Source organism: Glossina fuscipes, unplaced genomic scaffold, assembly GCF_014805625.2.
Source record: "Glossina fuscipes isolate IAEA_lab_2018 unplaced genomic scaffold, Yale_Gfus_2 3, whole genome shotgun sequence".
NCBI classification, from domain to species: domain Eukaryota; kingdom Metazoa; phylum Arthropoda; class Insecta; order Diptera; family Glossinidae; genus Glossina; species Glossina fuscipes.
Window position 1 is genome coordinate 13,961,681 of NW_023998417.1, and position 19,648 is coordinate 13,981,328.

Consider the following 19,648-nt stretch of genomic DNA (forward strand, 5'->3'; position numbering starts at 1 on the left):
ACAAATAAGCCGTCCAATTCTTCTTGTACACTATGTTAGCTATTTTTCTTCTCCTCTGCCTGTAATTCCCCCTAACCCCAATCGTATGTAAATGCTCTGCTTGCTCTTAGTAACTAATTACGTAAAGTTTACAGATAATAACCGCATCAATCTATTCGTCTACTTAATACACAGTAATTCAGAGAAATCGGTCTTACGAAGTCTACAGAGATCTGTCACCGTAGTTTATTTTTTCTTTTTGTTGCATTTAAAAACCCCTTTCCTTTTTTCATGGAGTTGTCATTTTAAATCATTTTTTGAATACCGCCAAATTTAAAAACATGTTGCCTACTTTGCGGATGATTTCAAAAACATGAATTTTATAATTCCCGTAATTCCTTAAGATAGAAAGTCTATTAAGTGAACCATGAAAACATGTTACCATCAACTATATGTTATAAATACATATAAATACAACGTTATGTTATAAATACATAACTATGCAATGATTAACAAATCATTTGGTTGTTGCAGTTTTTTTTTTTTCTCTTAAAAAAATATTATTTTTCAATTGTTCTCATACACATTGAAACATTTAAGTGTGATTTTACATAAGATTACATAAGAAAACAAGCGAGAGGGTTTTAATTGTATGTTTGCACTGGGGTCACCATGATCAATTTTAATATTGAATTGTCTATATTTTAATTATTTTCAAGTTAGCAAAGCTTTCAACCGACCTGTAATACTTATGCTAATTTCAAAGCCGTCGGCAAAAGTCCCCCAATTTGCTAATTGATGTGTATATCACTTTTCTTCATACGTTTTGCTTTTTTTCCTATGGGGATTTCTTGAAGTGCTTCAAGTGTAAGACGTTATTCAAAAGCGCTCAACATACATTCCCAACTATGAAATCAATCAAAATGTTTATCCAAAATATTTGCAACTCTACCATTGACACTACAAAAAATTGTATCTTTGTATTTTTTTACTTGGCTAGCGTTGAGAAACTTTATTACTGAGAAAATGGCGATAGAATTCAAACAGTTCGGATGCGTAGCGGATAATTTCAGTGAATTAATTAAAGTGGAAAAGTGAACCAAATTGCATTACGAACGTTTTAAGGCATAGCTAAAGTGTTTAAATTTTGAATTTATTTCAAAAAGCGATGAATATTCAGATAAGTACAGGTAAATAAAATTAATTTTCCACCCAGCCCGAAAAAGACCTCCTGCACGAAACGACACGACAAATGGCGACTACCGAGAATATGTAGATTACTATTTTTTTGTTTTGCTCTTTTTTTCTATGTTGCTTTGTAGCTGTGTAGTATATAGTTGTTGGAAGTTTCAGTGATTGAGTGTTGCCAGGATTTCATTTAGAAAAAGGTTGCATTGTTATGGAGTAAAATTATGAAGGCGCACATAGAGTTGTAATGGATTAAACACGTTACATACAAGTTAGAAAAGTTATGATGCTTTATGTCAGGCATCCGTTTTGAAAGATGGTTTTTAAATTTTGGAAAAAGAACTCTCACCCCATAAATATTGCGCTTCCCTCCATTTAGTTATAGGACAAACAATCCTTTGAAGAATGTTGATCTTTTTGTCTCCTTAATTTAATTAATCGTCTAAAGCAATGTGCCAAGCATGTAGATCTCCTTGCGGGTATATTCTGGATCGTGTCTGAACATGCCAATTTCTTAATAATTAAAATTAAACTTAATTAGATAAAGTGTATATACTTCAATAACTAGCACTTTATTGTAAAACATAATTATGTGCATTGCATAAAGTTTCTTAAGGAATCTTCATACATACATACTTCGTTGAAGTTGTTATGCGTTACGTATTCTCATTTCGTCATTTCTTGCAGAAAATTTATCTGAGAAAGTTACACAGCTGCAGAAAGCTTGCGATGAATCAGTGCTCGGAATAAAAAGTGGTGTTGACAACAATGCATCAGAAAGGTGTCAAAAACAATTGCTGCAACCGTTGCAACAGCAAGGCCAGAAATCACAGCAACCTTTATCTTCTGGTCCACAACAAGGGCAAGTCCAATTACTGCAGCAGCAACAGCAGCAATCAAAGACTAAGCGCAAGCATCGTCGTGGAAAACCGAAATCTAAAAATGGCAATAAGCCCTACAAAAAGACCAACTGGAAATTCCAAATGCCACGACTGAACTATATTAATGGTGGTGCTAATGGGGGTGGTGGCATCATCAGAGGTCACGGGTGTGGAAATAGTGGTGCTCCTCGCTCGGGTAACAAAATACCCCGCTCGCGTTCGTTGGTACCGTACAATACAAACAAATTTCTAATGGAAGAACATTTAGCTGATATACCGAGTGCTGTTTTAACACCTACCGGACGCACTCGAGACTCTAGCTTTTCAATGGATTCTGAAGATAATTATTTCTTTTCGTTGCCAGAAGATGAAGAAGAATTCCTAACTAAAGAGTTTGCAAACGTGTATGAAAAGGCTAGAGTCGAACGCTTAGAAAGTCTTAGCAAACAAGAATTGATTGATGAATGTTTGCAATTCGAGGACCGCTATTCCAAGATACAGGGTACACAACGTCAGCAGCAATTGAACATGCAACGCATTGCAACAGAATATATGTCTAAAATACGTATGCTGGAGGAGAAAATTAAAGAATTGTCGAGAGAAAACCATAGTAAATTAATAAAATTGAAAAAAAGTTGTAATAAATAAAAAAAAATTTATTTACCCTTAGATTTACGTTGTCAACTAATGCGGTCAACAACGACTGCTGCTGCAGCTTCACCCCCTTCGGCTGCGGCTCCTGCTGGCTCGGCTTGCCAACCAATGGATTCAAATAGCGAGGACAGCGAAAGCGATAGTTCTACCTCAAGCTCATCATCATCATCATCATCATCAAACAATAGTGCTGAAAATCCTCGGCGACGACACAGTTTTTCTTCTTCACCCGACTCTCCACAAGAGTTTCAAGAGTACATTGAGAATAATTATATGAAAGAACAAGAGCAAGTAAACGAACAAATTCTCAACATGAACGAGCAGCTTATCCATGATAATGCTGCTAATTACAAACGTGGTCATGTGATGGCGTTTGAACGACAACACATCCTACTTGAAGCTGATGTGGAAGATGATTATGACGACATACCGGAACGCTTCCGTTCTGCACCGAATTCACCTTCCCAAGAGCAATACCGAATGCACGAACAGACCCACGATTGCGGTGAAATTAATATTGTTGAAGGTTTGCCAAAATCGACAATGCCATAATCTCTTACATGCATAGGTACTCGTATTTCATTGTCAATATATAACGTTTTTTCTCTTCGATTTTTAATTTGTTGAGCAGAAACAGAAAACAGAAAAGTAAAACTAACTTTTTTCGTTTGTTAGGAGAGAAATAATCGATTCCTCCCTTTATATTTTTTATTCATTGTTTTACACAACTTTTATAACATTTTCGAATTTTTTTTTTCAAAATTTTTATTTACAAAATTAAGGTAAATACTTACCTGTTCGTTTAACTAAAAAGAAACTGATAAATATTTAATTTTTTTTTTTTTTTATATTTTCCTTGCAATCGTATACAATAGTTCTGTCCTTCATGTAATTAAGGAATATTGTTATAATTTATTTTAATCTGTGCTACGCGTATAACATTTGAAGAAAACCTGAAAGACAATTGGATTGTATATATAAAACCGATACATTAATGGACACACTTTAAAAAAAAAATAAAAAAAAATTGCTGATAGAGACATCAACTATCGTTAAGAAGTACTTCACTAGATACGGTAGTCAGTGCTATAAATATATTTAATATGCACAAATATTAAATCGTAAGATTCAATTTAAGGATTTATATCGATTATGATAAACCTTGGTACCCAGTACGAGCTGACTTTTGTCCTCTGTCTCGTGGACTTAACATATTCTAAGTAAATATTAAACTAGCGCCACTCCAGCGCGTATATATTAATCTACGCCTGTGAAGGGTAGATTAAGATAAGGCGGCTAGCGAGAATGAAAGATAATGCTAACTTCATTTGTGCATTTCGTGCATATTTCTTATATTTCCCGAAACAATTCTATATGAAAGCCATGTATGTATATATTGAGTATATATGATAAATACATAATCGTACACATATATATGCAATCGCTGAAGGCGTATTTAGATGCATCTATATATTTAAAATATTTTTTAACGAATTTGTGTTCGTAATGTTTTTTTTTTTACCTAATCTATTTTTCGTGGTGTGAAAATTGAAAATTTCGAATACGGAAGCAGCTCAATATGAGAATATATATATATATATAAATTTTATGTTGACTGGTTCGATGTTCAAAGTTTGAAAATTTCATTCAAGAAATCGATTAAAAAAAAAGGAGCGCAAATTAATTTGTTCAAAAACATTTTAACAATTTTAACAAATAATTGGAAAAGGAAGTGCACAATATGCATGAATAAATGAATATGCGCGCGTGCTTGTATGTTCTTGAATGTTCTTTGTTATCGGGATACAAAATTACAAGGACATTCTGTTATTTATTTCTTAAAACTTTAGCAAGCATCCGTTGAATCACTTTTTAGTTTTTTAAATCTAAGAAGAATCCCAGAAAACGTAAGATTAGATGAATTAAAATGGGAGTTGAATTTCGACTTTCCTACACTTTTCTTTATATTAATTTTTTCTGGTGCTGGGTACAAAAACAATAAAATTTCTCTTATGACTAAATTCTAGGAATATATTAAGAGTTTTTGGACGTTTTTTTTTTTTTTTTCTCTTTAAATCATTTAAGTAACTACATCCTTTATAAATAATATAATACGTATATAGAAATTGCCTTGTAGAAAGGCAAATGAATTTACACATGTTATTAAAACACATTCTTCATTCACATAAAACTAGTAAACAATGCAATTGCACACAAAGGCGTACAAATTTCTTCATTTATATAAGTTTTGTTGTTTTATATTTTCATTTTAAACCTATATATATAGGAGTGCGTGTGCGCGCGTGCATATGTGTGTGTGTGTGTGTGTGTGTGTGTGTGTGTGTGCAATGTAAAACATCACAATAAAATTTAAATTATTTCGAAATAATTTATAACAGAACATGCAAACAACCCTACGATATATAATGACATATAAAACATCACTTAGTGAGAGAAAACGTTATAGATTATGAAATAAGTCAGCCTACAATCTCATCATAAGACATTGAAAGTCGTATTAAGCTTAACTTAAGCATGCACGCATGCATGCATGCATGCATTCACACGTTAAATGTAATGCAAATACACAACCCTTTACCTGCCCACCACCACCATCATTATCTTTTTATTTCAATTTTTTATGTTTTTTTCCCGACGTTTGAAAGCAGTGGAGAAAACTTTTCGTTAGTAATGTTACGGTAAAGCAAAAAAAAAAAAGATAAACAGAAAAATCGTAAAAATTTTTTATAAAAATTTATTACTTTTAAAATGTGATATTTTTGGATAAAACACACAGGTTTAAATAAGAAACTGTTCGTTTGGCTTAAAAACAAAAAAAAAAAACAAAAACAAAGAAAAGACAATTTTATAACTGAAAAGTTTTTGAAGACTCTTTTAAAACATTTCATTTTATTTAATCTTCTTTTATAATGTTATTTTAAATAAACATATGTGTTTGTTTGTATAGTAGTAATAAAAAACGTAGTGGTAGTTAAAAGTATATGTTTACATACATAAATATTTTGTATGTATATTTAATGAGCTTCTGTTTTATGTAAATTGTATTTATAACGGAAGAATAAAATGACAACCACATTATATTAAAAGAAGACGAGAATCAATTTTTCAGTTAATAATAAAAATAAATAGAATATATTGCTAATAATTCCACGAAAAGGAATATGAACTAATTTGTTGATCCCCCAAAAGCACAAAGCAAAATCTCGAGCTTCTCTTGAAGAATGGTAAAGTTTATTTAAAAAATATTTAATTGCATAAAAATTAAATTTACGACATTATTACAATAATGGGATTGCTTCCATTTAAATTAAATCGGCGACATTCATCGGCATTTCATCAATTTGTGTAGAATAGTACTGTTCAATATCACGCAATATACGTATGTCGTCTGATTTTACGAAATTAATAGCTACACCTTTTCGTCCGAAACGACCCGAACGCCCAATACGATGAATGTACAGCTCTCGATTATTGGGCAGATCGTAATTAATGACAAGTGAAACCTGTTGCACATCAATTCCACGCGCCCACACATCGGTAGTAATTAGTACACGTGATTGACCGGCCCGGAATTCTTTCATAATTTCATCGCGTTCCTTTTGCGGCATATCGCCATGCATAGAACTTACGGTGAAATTTGCCTCGCGCATTTTTTCCGTTAACCAATCCACTTTACGTTTAGTATTACAGAAGATTACTGCTTGTGTTATTGTCAGAGTATCATATAAATCGCAAAGAGTATCAAATTTCCATTCCTCACGTTCGACTGCCACGAAAAACTGTTTTATGCCTTCCAACGTCAATTCATCGCTTTAAAAATTATATTAATTAATAAATACAATGGTATAATCAGTACATAAACCTTATTATTACTTACCGTTTAACTAAAATTCTGATAGGATCTGTCATAAATTTTGAAGTCATTTCCAATATTTCGTGGGGCAATGTAGCAGAGATAAGCACCACTTGAGTGGCTGGCGGTAAATACCGATAAACGTCATAAATTTGCTCTTTAAAACCTTTATTCAACATTTCATCAGCCTCATCCAAAACCAACATCTTAATGGCTCTGGTACGCAATACACGGCGCTTGATCATATCAAAAACTCTTCCAGGAGTGCCGCTTACAATGTGCTGACCATAGTCTAATTTTCGTATGTCTTCTCCCAGGTTAGTACCACCAATGCACACATGGCATTGAACGTTCATCAAATCGCCTAACGCCAAAATTACCTTTTGTATTTGTACTGCCAATTCACGGGTGGGTGATAAGCATAACACTTGTGTTTCCCTTAAAGAAGTATCCAAACTCTGCAGAATTGCTATTGAAAAGGTAGCCGTTTTGCCAGTGCCTGATTGGGCTTGAGCAATAACATCACGACCTTTGACGATTGGTTTTATGCTGCGCTGTTGTATAGCCGATGGTTTCTCAAAACCTAATGAATACCATGGTAAATAAATGTTTATTTCCCTTTCAAAAAAACACCCACCATATGCATAGATCCCTCTCAGCAATTCTTCCTTTAAATTCATTGCGTTAAAACTGGGTATGACTTCAACATCTTCGCTAGTTTCGAACTCTACATTTGATAGGTCCTCAGCTGGTGCTCCACCTTTTCGCGCCATATCTCCCAAGCAATTATTTTAGTTCGGATTTGAGTTCCAATATCGAATTATTTTACTTTATAATAAAAACTTGCACCAAGCGGCAGGAAAAACTATTTTGGAATGCGGTGCAGAATTTTTGACATATTCTTTTAATTACTTGTCAACTTTATGATTGCCAACACCAACTATTTCACTTTACGATATTACGATATTTTGGCGAAGGAGAAAATACAATGGGACCTGATTTGTTTTTTTAATCTTGAAATTAAACTTAAATGAAAATAATGAATTTAAATTCCACGCTTAAACAAATAATTGATCAAGCCATCTGTATTTCTTACCTGTTGCAAAACCACATTCGACCACCAGTGCATTTACGTATCGGAACGGAATTACGATATCTTTCGAATCATAAGGATTTTCTATTTGGATTTTCTAGTTGGAAAAAGTTTTTACAACTTTGTGCAATTGCTGCAATAAAATCTGTGAAAATTTTGTACACGTTTGTGCTGCTCTACGCAATATTTGTACGATTGGGAAAATGCCTAAAGACGACTTTAAATAAATTTAATATTTATTTCTCTCAAGTAATTTCTTTCGTTTGTATACATATACACATGTAGACATATCGATTACAACCCTTTTAGTGTTTCCGCTTCATTCTATTCTTGTTACTATGAAATGAAATGAATTTCCGGGAGTGCGGTATGGTTTGGTCGTACGTTTTTTTCTTGTATGTCCCGTTGGACTACGCAATATTTGTCGAAATTTCTGTACATGGATAAAAATTATATTATGCTCTTCATTTAATTATTTTATTCTAAGCGAATGCTGAAGAACACATTGATAACTAAAAGCATAAAGCTTCATAATAACAAAACAATTTTTATTTTCATAATTTCACATTTATCATTTTTTAATTTTCTTAAAAATAAAAGGCAAATTCTTTTACTTTGGTTTTGTAATCTAAAAATTATTGAAAATGAAAGGGTACTAATTTATTAGTTTAATACAAACTATAGATTGGTGGTGGGTAATGGCACGAAATTTTTAACAGTACTATTATCAAAGTTGTTAGGGGTATCGCTTTTTTGCGTTAGAGTAATATCCGAACTGTCGTTTGTTTTCATTAGAGTACCCAGCACAATGCCAATAAATAAAATCAAACCAACTTGATGATTAGAGATGAATTTTTTCGCACAATCGGTTGGATTATCTATATTTAACGAAGAAATCTGTGACGAAATATTTTAGTACATAAATTACAATCTTTTAATAAAAACTTGCCTGATGGACTATGTGGGCTCCTACTAAGCTAACGGATGCATAATAAGGTAACGTTTGATCGCAGACTAAACCAACTAATGTTAAGCCAGACAACATTGCAACAGTGAAGGCCGATAACCACACTTTAGTATCATCGCCAAAGCGTAGGGCCGTTGATTTAACGCCGATTTGTAAATCATCTTTTTTATCTTGATGGGCATAAATGGTATCGTAGATTATGGTCCAACAAATACCAGATAAATATAACGGTAAACAAGCAGACCAATCGACCAATCCTTTTGTTGCACACCAGCCTAAAAGAGCACCCCAATTGAACGCCATTCCCAAAACTAATTGGGGCCAATATGTTATGCGTTTCATAAGTGGATAAGTCACTACAAGGCCTAATGAACTAGCTCCTAGAAGTATAGATTCCCAGTTGAGTTGTATCAATATTAAAAGGCCAAAACTTAATTGAGCAGACAGAAATATAACAGCGTCAAGTTGGGAAATATCTCCACAAGCCAAAGGCCGGTTTCTTGTTCTTTCTACCTTTTTATCTATATTTCTGTCCCATAAGTCGTTAATGGTGCAACCTGCCCCACGCATTACAAAAGCCCCGGTAGCAAAGAGACTTAACATATACCAATCTGGCCAACATCCCGCATTTGCACTTAACGCGATACTCCATCCGCAAGGCCAAAACAATAAAAAACTGCCAATCGGACGATCTACACGCATTAAACGTATGTACGGTAATATATTTCTAATAACTTCACTTTTGATTGATGTAGTCTTCAAATTATTTTTCTCATTCCCAGATGGTTGGATGCTTAATGCAGCTGATCTGTGAATATTTTTGCAATTACTCTGTCTTAAATTGTAGGAAGGATTTCTAACCAAAGTATTCGGCACATAACTGCTTAAAGCAATAGCAGAATAGCCGTTGAAGCGCAGACACGTTACACGTCTTCTCAAGATGAACATAATGAATAGAATAGTATGATGCTGTAAGAAAGTGTTATTAATAAAATGTGAAAATAAATCAAAAGTTAAGCAGATCTACGAATACACAAATAAAGAAAATATACGAAAATATTATTTCTATTGCTATTTTTTACCCGGTTGAGTGGCAGGCAATTGGTGTATTTTTCCGCACAATGGATTACTCGGAATCTGTTTCCTAAATGACGGCAAGAATTATTGCGAGCGTTACGTTGACGAGTTTTTTTTTTAAACCATTTGAAATTTTAGATTTCTTCACCTTGATCTTTTTAGCAGATTAAGTCAAGACAGCACTTAACACTGTATATTTTAATACGTTGTTGTGGATGTTGTAGAATTTCATATTTCATCCAACTTTTTTCCAATTATAAACATTGAAAAACAGCTGACATGAAGAATAAACGAAAAAAAAGTGAGCTTTTGTATTGAAAATATTTAATTGACTCTGTGCTTTTTTACTTTTTTCTTCTTCTTTTTGTTTATTTGTTTTCTTTAATAGATTTTTTGAAGGTTTTCTAACAGATTGACCGTTTTAACAGAAAATGGCCAAACGATTTATGATTTTAAAGAAAACTTTTTGTTTTCTTTTTTTTCACTTCCTTTATTTGCATGACAAAACGCGTGGTATTTTGGAAAAATTTAACGCAATATATTAGCCAGTAGTGATTTTTTGTTTAGGTTGAGCCAAAGCGGCATAAACTTCTAGGATAATTCACTTTGCAAAAAATCGTGGATGACATTTGGCAGTAACAGCAAAGTAGTAGTGTTGCCAATTTAAAAACTTTAAGGATGAAAGCTCAGCGTTCATCTCGCAATTCCTGTTAACTCCGTTAAAAACGCTTTATTGTTGAATTCAAAATGAACGCATTCGCGTTTTTATATTTTATAGGTTCCGTTGCATTCAGCACTCTACATATTCAGCACTTCACATAAAAACGTATGTTATAAAAAGAAAAAAAAGAAGAAGAATTCAATATGATCTATTTGTTACTTTAAATCTTTCTTATAATAAATATTCAAAGCAGTTATAAAAATTTTACAAATATTTTCTCAGCCAATTATATATTACTGTTATGCCTCTGAATTCAACAGAATTGATATCAGACTGGCCAGCGGCATTTAATAAAATATTCATCATTATATTTCCCATCGCCAAGATTTGATTTGTAAGATACGCAATAGTTTGTAGTTACCAGTAATGGAACATATCGTTAACATTTTGAAAATATTTTGGAGCAATGGGAAGTCTTTACAAAAGTTGCTACGTTCTAATCGTTTTCATATAGTTTGAGCTGAAAAGAAACTTTTCTTCGCATGTGTTCCTCATTCTAAATTTCGTGTACTTTTTTATCTGTAAAATCTGTCTCGTACATTTAAAGGGTATGCTTTTCTAAGTGAACGGAGAATAACAATAAAAAACTGTTACAGCGCATCGTAACGACGAGAAAAATGTCTCTCGATTCTGATCGTTAGTAAAATTTTAAAATTGAAATGAATTACGTATTTCACGATACATAGGCCTTGATGAAGGAATATAACAATATTTTTATCGCCGTGGAATTGTCCCAACAATAAATAAGACATTTTTAGCTTGCTTTGTTTCTCCTGCTGTGAATTATATGAGAAAGTTTATAAAAAAGAAGCGAATAAATATCTTTCCGAGTATATAGAATAAATAACATTTTTAAGTAAAAGTTATTCTCATAGTGATAAGGTCTTCTCCTAAACAATAGGAAATAAAAACGGCGCTTACTCAGCGCTCTCACCTTACTTCCTACATACAATTTTGCACACGTTGCGTATAAGTTAAAATTCATAAGCCATTTTTGCGCACTGCCCTACAACTTAATATAAACTTAAACTTTAATTTTATTTTTGCGCACGGATTGATAAGAATAAAGTTTAGCGAATAACACCAAAGTATGGAATCAATGACATATCGTCATTGATATTAGTATTTAAAATGATTTGAGGTCTTTCTTTCATTTCTCTATTTAACAATTATTGGAGTGTTTTTATTTGTGTTGCTAATAGGCGGAAGCAGTAAAAATCATTAGAAAATTTACAAAAAATTAATAGTAGGTAAGAAACGTTTAGCCTTTTGCAAATTGCCGGCATACTTGATGTATTTTGATTATTTCTAGAGATTCACCTCAAACTGGTGTTTTTATTGTGTTTCGCAGGAAAATTCGTAGTTCTCTTTTTCGAAAGCATACATTTTTTGCATTAGTTACGTTTGTAAAAATGAAAAACTTCAGAGCAATTTCGCTACACCAAACTAAAGTTTCAGGCTGTTCCGGAAACAACCAAGGCATTTGAAGTTCCAATTTATTAAACGCATTTTATAACTAAAAGTAACATATATTATAGAGAAATAAGAATGAAAACGGGGATATAAAGTTAATTGCTTCTAACTTCGAATTTTGGCGAACTTTGAATACAAATATTGCTCGTGTCTGCATGTATTAGTATTTTAATATTTTTTTATAACGACTGCGATTAGCAATCATTAAATTAAATTACACATCGATATAGCGACAAGAGTATGGATGTTTTGTGTGTTTTAGGATCAATGATAACAATACATTTTTGCATTTAAATTTGCAAAGCAAAGAGAAGTATTCTTCTTTGGCTCTGAGTCTACATGTTTAGGTCTTTTTCTACTTGAGAGATATAAAGAGAGTTAAAGTGACAATAAATTATTTCTAATAAGAGAAGAAGAAAAAATAGCAAAAGAATTTTTGATTAATAACCGCATAATATTTATCAATTAATTCCAAACATGTTTGCTCATATGTGATCTGCAACTACTGGAACTTATATTTTGGCGTTTAGATTTATCTGATGAATCGCAGACGGACGGATGGATCTAATATCCACATATGCTTCGATACTAATTGTAATTAAAAATAAATTTTTAACTGGAGTGAATCCTTGATATCAGCTACTTAAGGCAGTCATTAAAAAATTACAAGCATTCTTGATCTTTAACTGTGAAGTATAATGAAAATACTTTGGGACGAACAAGTGGCAAGTTGAATAGGCAGATTAACGAATTAATTAATATTTAAAGTTATTATTAAAACCCATGATTTTCACAGGCGACAAAACTAAGCTAGCTATTGTGGTTAATCCAAGTTCTTTTCTAACAATTTCGTCACGCCAAACCAAAAAAAATCATTTGCCGTTTTAATAATCCCCTTCAAATAGTCATTATTTGGAGCTTTCAGTATAGTTTCTAAGGCTTTTCTCAGTATTGCTATAAAAGCGTAATTAAAAATATACGAAATAAAATTCGAGACATTAAAGACGCTAGGTACCGACAATTATACGACTTTATTATTATACTTCTGCTTGGTTCGTGCCCACAATCCTTCTCGGCTTGTGTCCAAAATCATACACATATGGACACATTGACAAATCAAATTTTATATATGTTATAAAAAGCAAGCAGGCCATGTTAAATAACCTGTTTCCTCATGTTTGTGTTTTGTGTGTTTGTGTATGTAAGTTTCTGTAAGCCGCCAAATAGTCAATTACTATATCAGCCTGGAATAAATAAACCGCCAATTCGATTAATGCTTGTAATACAGTATGTCAGCACTGTTTTTCTCTTAGCATCATTACTTGATCGAGCTTGTTTGTGACGAAATTTGGTGAGTTTTGTGTGAAAATAAAAATTGTTGCAAATTTATGAAATTTTGTCAGTGAAAAATTGTAAAAAATGTGAAAATTAAAGGGAAAATCATTGCACATTTTGCATTATCTTGCGGTTTTTTAGTTTCAAGTTCTCCTTGCGAAAATTGCCGAATATTAAGAAATTTAAGCCCCGTAGCGAAAAAAAGTAGTTTTCATAGTCGCCTAACTGTAAGGTTGTAAAGGTGGACATATAACTTGCGTTTATTTTTTTAATACGCCGAAGATTGTCTCAAAATCAATGCTGATTGTGCGCGTTTGGATGATATTTTCTCGTCGGGTTGTACAAGCAATGCAGATTGTGTTTTAAGCAATGAGAGATCAGTTATTGAGTGTTTTTTCAGTAAATTGGAAGAAGAATATGAGAAAGTAATTAGTGAAAGAGTAAGAATGAAAAAAGCAATATCTTAAGTCATGAATGATAATTAACAGGGAATTAATGAAAACGTCTTCAAAATAAATATAAACAGATATAATGTCCCGTCGGAAAATAGGTAAGTGATGTTTTATTAAGGGGTTTAAAGTTTTATATTTTTATCAGCAATTCCGCTAACAAATCTTACATCCGTTTAAATTATGAACCTGTAGGCTCTAAATAGATATTTTAGAGGTTGATGACAGTTCCAAAGTGTTCATTTTAGAGCAGAAGCGTACTTTAAAAGTTGATGAGAGTTTTAAAGCGTTTCTTGTTTATATTCACCATTCTACAAAGTGCACATGTGGAAAACTACAAATTGTGTATAATGCCTCAATTTCATAACGCCTGACTAACCGTCCGTCTCAGACTCATAAATGTTCTGGTTAATTTGCGTAGGCAGCTCCCTTTGGCTGCGAACTTACTAAGAGTCCGAGATTCACATAAAATTTCAATACTTAACTTTTTAAACCCATTTAAATTGTAAATGTGTGGGCTCTAAATAGTTACTTTAGGGGTTGATGATAGTCCTAAAGTATCCTTTTTAGAGCAGAACCGTCCTTTAGAAGTTGATGAAAGTTTTAAAGCGGTTTTTAGTTGCGCCTACTATCGCGCGACATGTCCATGTTTCAAGGTATAAATTTTATCCCTATCTGTTCGCATACATTCTTAGTTTCATAAATGTTCACAACTCAATTTCTGCAGAGAGCTCGCTATGAGTATAAAGTGACCAAAACTCTGAAAATCATATAAAAATTATATGTAAAAATTATGCGATTCGTTATTACAAACAGATTGAAAATTAGAGCAAACGTGCATATTGGAGGTGGTGAATATAAAAACATGTTCTTTGACGGATTGATTCCTTCGGATCTTTGGGCCGTTCATTTCATTCTTGCCTACGAATAAGATGTAGGCATGTCAATTACGTTGTTAGTAGATTCGTGGACGGTTACCAATCGGTATACGTACTCGATGATTTGTATCGGAATTTTCCGAAAAAGGACATGTAAGAGTCCTACGAGCAGATAAGCAGACAACGTTTTGTAATCCAATCGCGGAATCTCGGCGTAAATGTTTATAATGACGCTGTCTAGTGGCATGAATTTTTTTTTTCATTAGTAGATCCGATATTTGAAAAACATTAGTGTTTATTTTAGCGATAATTTGAAACTTAACTAAAGTTCTCGTAACCCTCTAATATATTAATTGATCCGAAGGAAACGATAATGCAATCTTTATACCCATGACCGAAGAATGAGGGATATGTTCACAGCACTGTGTGCCTGTCTGTGTAATTTCTGGAGTGGTTATTCTCCTAGCAGTAATCGACACAAGATTCTCTATTGACACGAATATGTCGAAGGCCAGCATCACAATGTAACGTAACCTGAAATCATCTCTAATTTTAAAACTAAAAAAAAGTGTTCCTTACTTATCACCCACAACGATATAAAGTTGCAATTATATTTTAAGGAAGGTTTTGCAGTACCTGTACAAAAATAGACAAATTCGGCCCCACCTGCTCAATACTATAGAATATTAAGAGTTACCATATAAAGTCTTCAGAGATCACATAAAGTTTTTGTATTACCGATTAGTCTGAATCGTGAAATGGAAATACTTCTGCTACATACTGCTTTATATTTGGCAAAAGCATTGGAAGTCGTTGCACGCCGGTTGATATTGAAAATGGGCCAATATAAATGGCCAATGTAAAGGGGTCGTGATAAAATGACTTGCTCTTATATTGGTTTGTGGACGAATTGAGTGGATCGCGGCTTTCTAACTTTCTTGAGCCGTAAACTATAACGGGTACGCGATATAAATTTCGACTTTCATTCTTCAAAAATAGGAAAGATTAGCCACGCCTATGCAATATTATAGAATATGAAAATTCCATGTTTTCCTGTTCCCTTTGTTTTAGTCCTTTTTAGAATAACGGTGATGGGTATAAAAGATTCGGTCGTGGCCGAATATAATTTTCTTGATGTATTTATGCGCGAAGAGTTGAATTGGGTGTGATTTTCTAAGAGAAAATGGGTAAAAAGAACTTTCTGTACTCAATTTATTTAATTACGTTTCTCTTTGCTCATATCGTGAATCAGTCATCGTTAGATCTTCAAGTTCTTCAAGTTGTGCTTGTCGTTTATCTGTAGATTACACATATCTGTACACTCCTGTATGCATGTAAGCTCACTTGAGAGCCCAACATATATATATATATATATATATTGTGATAACAATTTCTTTAATTGTGTACTCGACAATTTTTTGCGTTTAAATTAAATAACAACAAACATCGTACCTAGACATAAGTATATGAAATTATGTCTTATCTACTCGCTGGTAATGTGGTACGTGTTTTTGAAGTGAACACATTTTCATATTTTGTGTGTCGCTAACTTTAAAAAGAAGACGACAGGTTATCAAAGAGAGTCAGTAATGAATTGACTTTTTCCACAAACAGGTGTTTGTTGCTTTGTTTTATTAAATTTAATTAAAAATTGTATGCAATACCGGTAAAAAGATTCAGAACTGAAGAGAAATAATTACTAAGCCAAGTGATGGATCATGATCATGACCATAATCATGGGCCAGATGATGCCGCATCTTGTCCAATGATTATGACGGTGAGTTTTGATTTCTTACATTTATGCAATTTATTGTAATAATTGTTTTGGGTGTGTGGCAAAGAGAGGAAGAGAGAGCGAGAGCGAGAGCGAGCAAAAGAGGTTATAAAATTTGTGCCAAAATCTCTAACCATACCAAACTTATTTAGATCGATCGCATTGAATAAATTTTTTAAACCTTACCGTTCATGGAGACTTTAATTGTTGCGATCTTCACAGCTGCAATATTCAATCAGGAACTCAACCGTTCAGAGTAGGTGTGATGCATGGAGAAATTGGGAAGACTTCTTAAGAAAACGAAAATTTCAAAATACTTCTACTAATAAGTTGTCAATGTTTCAATAACTTGAAACTCGGGTACAGTTCACGTTTCATTATTTCCCTTTAAATACGTAACGAAATTATCTTCAAGCCTGAATGTAACCCGCTTGATAGCTATATGTTTGCGTTAAGAACCATCGAAACATACATACATAATTCACATACTAATTGACTTACTTATCTGGTCACTACTTGTATCGCATCGATTATAGGGTATTATTGCGGTTGCCGTAGTTCTCTCAGTCAATTTAATTTAGTGCAAATATAATTCTTTGTGTTTATGTGTGCCCCCAAATAATCATAATAATATGTATTATAATACAAGTTTATGGCTTGTGGCTTTGAGATATATAAAGAGAGCCAAGTGAGATGAGAATCGTTTATAGTATCCAATAAAGAGAATAAAAGAAGCGTGGGGGAATTCGTACATGACGTTGATCAAAAATGAAGAGCAATAACGAGATCGTGTATTTGCTGTTTTCTTCAACATGATGTTCTTTATAAAAGAGGCAGAAAGAAAGGAATCTCGACGATCTTTGCAAAAATTTGGTTGAAAATGAAGTCCGATATATGGTGTACAACCCTTGAAATATTGCAATTATGATCGTGGCCATTATAAAACGGGCTTCGCGCTAACGAAAGTAACCCACTCTTCGACAGTGTTGTTATCCAAAAGTTGTTTATAATCAATTGCAAGCATCTTTTTATGAAAGAAGATAAAAGTGATCTAACCCTGATCACTTCACTAATTCGCACACAATTGGATAAGTGCAGTAGATTGCAAATTGTAGATATTTCCTTTATTTTTTATACCCGTCGCCTAAAGGATGGGGTGTATCGTCATCCGCCATTTTGCCATAATCTTTGCAACGAGCCAAAAAAAAGCTTCAGGGATCTAATAAAAAATATATCTTCTTGGCTAGCGTCAAACTTTGACCGATTTAGTCATGACTGCCTGTCTGTGCGTTCGTGCGGATGTGCGCGAAAAAACTCTTGGTAGAAAGATTGGAAATTCTGGCATCTGTTGAAAATGCGAAAGGCACCTCCACTGAAAGCATTTCTGTTTCTCCAAGGAAAAATTTTTGTGTTCCTTGGTTACTACTTGTAAATTATGAAAGATAGAAGGCTGACATTTCCTAATTTTATCACGCGGCGGTGGGAAGTGGTTGATATCGGTATCGTAAAAAGTATGCTGATGGATACAAAAGAATCGGGCCGTGCCGAATATAATTTTCATTCTTCTTTTATTTTCTTTTAAACTCCTCTTGATATTTTTCAAAAAAATCATGCGACTTTTTTTGACATTTTCCTCCACAATCTCATTTTTATTAATAATGCGTATCGATGGACAGGGCAGAATAACAAATACATCGCATTCCGACATAAATAAAAGTCTTATCATTCGCGTTATCTTATAATTATTGCAGGCGTTTGTGTTACTTTGTTGCAGGTTATAAACTTGATAAAGACTTCACATATTTTCCGTTAAGTAAACTAACAAAAATGAGTGCTAAGGAAACGCGGAAATAGGAGGATGAATTTTCATACATCAGAGAAGAGAGATCCATAGATAGGATAAAATATATTGATTGCTTAACATGTTTTAAATTTCTTGACTGCGTATTTTTTCAACAAAAATCTTAAAATTTCAAATATATCACATAATCTATCAAAAAGACCGCAGGGAATTGGTTTTACTCGAAAGTTAGAAATGGCAGCAAACCCTTCGAACTTGAGAACAAGTCACTCTGACGGAAACAGATCGATTTGCAAGCGGCTTTCATGCTGCGAATGGTATAAATTAAGAACTTTTTTGATTTTACCTCGAGATCAATTAATTGGTCTTTCTTTGAAGAGATCATTTCCAGGGTACTATTATCTAACATTTATTTGCTGCTGGTATTTTTAAAACAGAGTCCAATTCTTAAAGCGCTTAGGTAATAATTAAAGGATAATATGAAGCTTTAAATTTTATCTCCAGACACCAGTCAGCTTTCAGCTTTCAAGGACTTACCAGTGGCACAGTTTGAATCCTGAATGAACCGCCCATTTATAGTGAATAAATTGTTGAATGTTTATATATCGAGACGATATGTCATAGAAGGCATTAATAATTGATTTCTTTATATATTTCGTTATTCTTAAATTTTCAGTTCCATGGCGGTCACTGCGAACGTATTCTTTGGAATGGCTGGGTTGCGAGCACTGTGGCTGAATTTGTTTTCTCTGCTTTAGCCATATTCTTAATGGCGTTTTGCTACGAAACTTTAAAATACCTCAGAGAATACATTTTGCGTCAAACGGTGCGCAAGGAAGCAGAACGGGTTGCCCTGGAAATGCAAGCTAAAACAACCAATCCGCCCGCTCATACCAGTGGTGGTGGTTGCCCGAGATCGACAATGGCCGAAATACAGGAGAAAAGTTACGCTCAGCGTGTTTTTTCAACCCCGCATCTAATACAAACGATTCTAAACGCTATACAAATATTCATTTCTTACCTATTAATGTTAATCTTTATGACATTCAATTATTGGTTGTGCCTAGCTGTGGTCTTGGGCTTAGGCGTTGGTTACTTCTTCTTCGGATGGATTAAGCAGGAAGTTTACGAGTCTGAGTGTTGTCAATGATAACTTAATTAGGTTATGCATGATTTTGTAAATAATAAGAAATTGGTTTCATTTAAGTATTATTTTAATCAATTTTCTTATTAATGTAAGCAGCATGGAATGCAAAAATTTCTTTCTTAATTTTTTCACTAATATATATATAAAAAAAAACGTAAAAACAGCGGCCAAATGATTCGTCTTGTGCCCTCAGTTCAAAGGCTGGCTTGAACTTGAATGTTGTTCTCTGTACTAAATAGTTTTTTTTCTTCATTGGATGTTTTGGGGTTGTTTTTAGGAGCTGCAATTCTGTAGATGGTATATATTATTATTATTATTATTATTGTTATTAATTTAGCCAAAGAATAAATTCTAAGA

General features: G+C 33.2%; 4 protein-coding genes across 5 annotated transcripts; 2 read left to right on the forward strand and 2 right to left on the reverse strand.

The window, feature by feature from the left end:
* Positions 1 to 982: 982 nt before the first annotated feature.
* LOC119634684 lies at positions 983 to 4,241 on the forward strand. The gene is made up of 3 exons (XM_038028984.1): positions 983 to 1,169; positions 1,855 to 2,658; positions 2,719 to 4,241. Exons 1-3 carry the CDS (start codon positions 1,148 to 1,150, stop codon positions 3,252 to 3,254), a joined length of 1,362 nt encoding a protein of 453 aa, XP_037884912.1. The 5' UTR covers positions 983 to 1,147; the 3' UTR covers positions 3,255 to 4,241.
* Positions 4,242 to 5,948: 1,707 nt separating this feature from the next.
* On the reverse strand, positions 5,949 to 7,472 carry LOC119634685 (eukaryotic initiation factor 4A-III). Its single transcript, XM_038028985.1, has 3 exons — positions 7,214 to 7,472; positions 6,601 to 7,159; positions 5,949 to 6,533 (listed from the first exon to the last, which is right to left on the reverse strand). Exons 1-3 carry the CDS (start codon positions 7,347 to 7,349, stop codon positions 6,026 to 6,028), a joined length of 1,203 nt encoding a protein of 400 aa, XP_037884913.1. The 5' UTR covers positions 7,350 to 7,472; the 3' UTR covers positions 5,949 to 6,025.
* An 860-nt stretch (positions 7,473 to 8,332) lies between these two features.
* Positions 8,333 to 9,996, reverse strand: LOC119634686 (4-hydroxybenzoate polyprenyltransferase, mitochondrial). Of its 2 annotated transcripts, none has more exons than XM_038028986.1 (3): positions 9,719 to 9,996; positions 8,619 to 9,605; positions 8,333 to 8,566 (listed from the first exon to the last, which is right to left on the reverse strand). In XM_038028986.1, the coding sequence occupies exons 2-3, from the start codon at positions 9,582 to 9,584 to the stop codon at positions 8,348 to 8,350; spliced, it is 1,185 nt and encodes a 394-aa protein (XP_037884914.1). In that variant the 5' UTR covers positions 9,585 to 9,605; positions 9,719 to 9,996; the 3' UTR covers positions 8,333 to 8,347. The 2 variants fall into 2 exon arrangements, with proteins under 2 accessions (XP_037884914.1, XP_037884915.1); XM_038028987.1 differs by having other exon boundaries at positions 8,619 to 9,617.
* A 5,949-nt stretch (positions 9,997 to 15,945) lies between these two features.
* LOC119634758 (high affinity copper uptake protein 1) lies at positions 15,946 to 19,373 on the forward strand. The gene is made up of 2 exons (XM_038029108.1): positions 15,946 to 16,346; positions 18,821 to 19,373. The coding sequence occupies exons 1-2, from the start codon at positions 16,281 to 16,283 to the stop codon at positions 19,292 to 19,294; spliced, it is 540 nt and encodes a 179-aa protein (XP_037885036.1). The 5' UTR covers positions 15,946 to 16,280; the 3' UTR covers positions 19,295 to 19,373.
* Positions 19,374 to 19,648: the final 275 nt, after the last annotated feature.

Coding starts and splice junctions, on each gene's coding strand:
- LOC119634684 (XM_038028984.1), top strand. CDS start 1,148: ATGAATATTCAGATAAGTACAG. Junction 1,170..1,854: donor GAATATTCAGATAAGTACAG/GTAAATAAAATT, acceptor CATTTCTTGCAG/AAAATTTATCTGAGAAAGTT. Junction 2,659..2,718: donor ATTGTCGAGAGAAAACCATA/GTAAATTAATAA, acceptor ATTTACCCTTAG/ATTTACGTTGTCAACTAATG.
- LOC119634685 (XM_038028985.1), bottom strand. CDS start 7,349: ATGGCGCGAAAAGGTGGAGCACCAGCTGAGGACCTATCAAATGTAGAG. Junction 7,160..7,213: donor GAGAGGGATCTATGCATATG/GTGGGTGTTTTT, acceptor GGTATTCATTAG/GTTTTGAGAAACCATCGGCT. Junction 6,534..6,600: donor ATCAGAATTTTAGTTAAACG/GTAAGTAATAAT, acceptor TAATTTTTAAAG/CGATGAATTGACGTTGGAAG.
- LOC119634686 (XM_038028986.1), bottom strand. CDS start 9,584: ATGTTCATCTTGAGAAGACGTGTAACGTGTCTGCGCTTCAACGGCTAT. Junction 8,567..8,618: donor GAGCCCACATAGTCCATCAG/GCAAGTTTTTAT, acceptor ATTTCGTCACAG/ATTTCTTCGTTAAATATAGA.
- LOC119634758 (XM_038029108.1), top strand. CDS start 16,281: ATGGATCATGATCATGACCATAATCATGGGCCAGATGATGCCGCATCT. Junction 16,347..18,820: donor CTTGTCCAATGATTATGACG/GTGAGTTTTGAT, acceptor TTAAATTTTCAG/TTCCATGGCGGTCACTGCGA.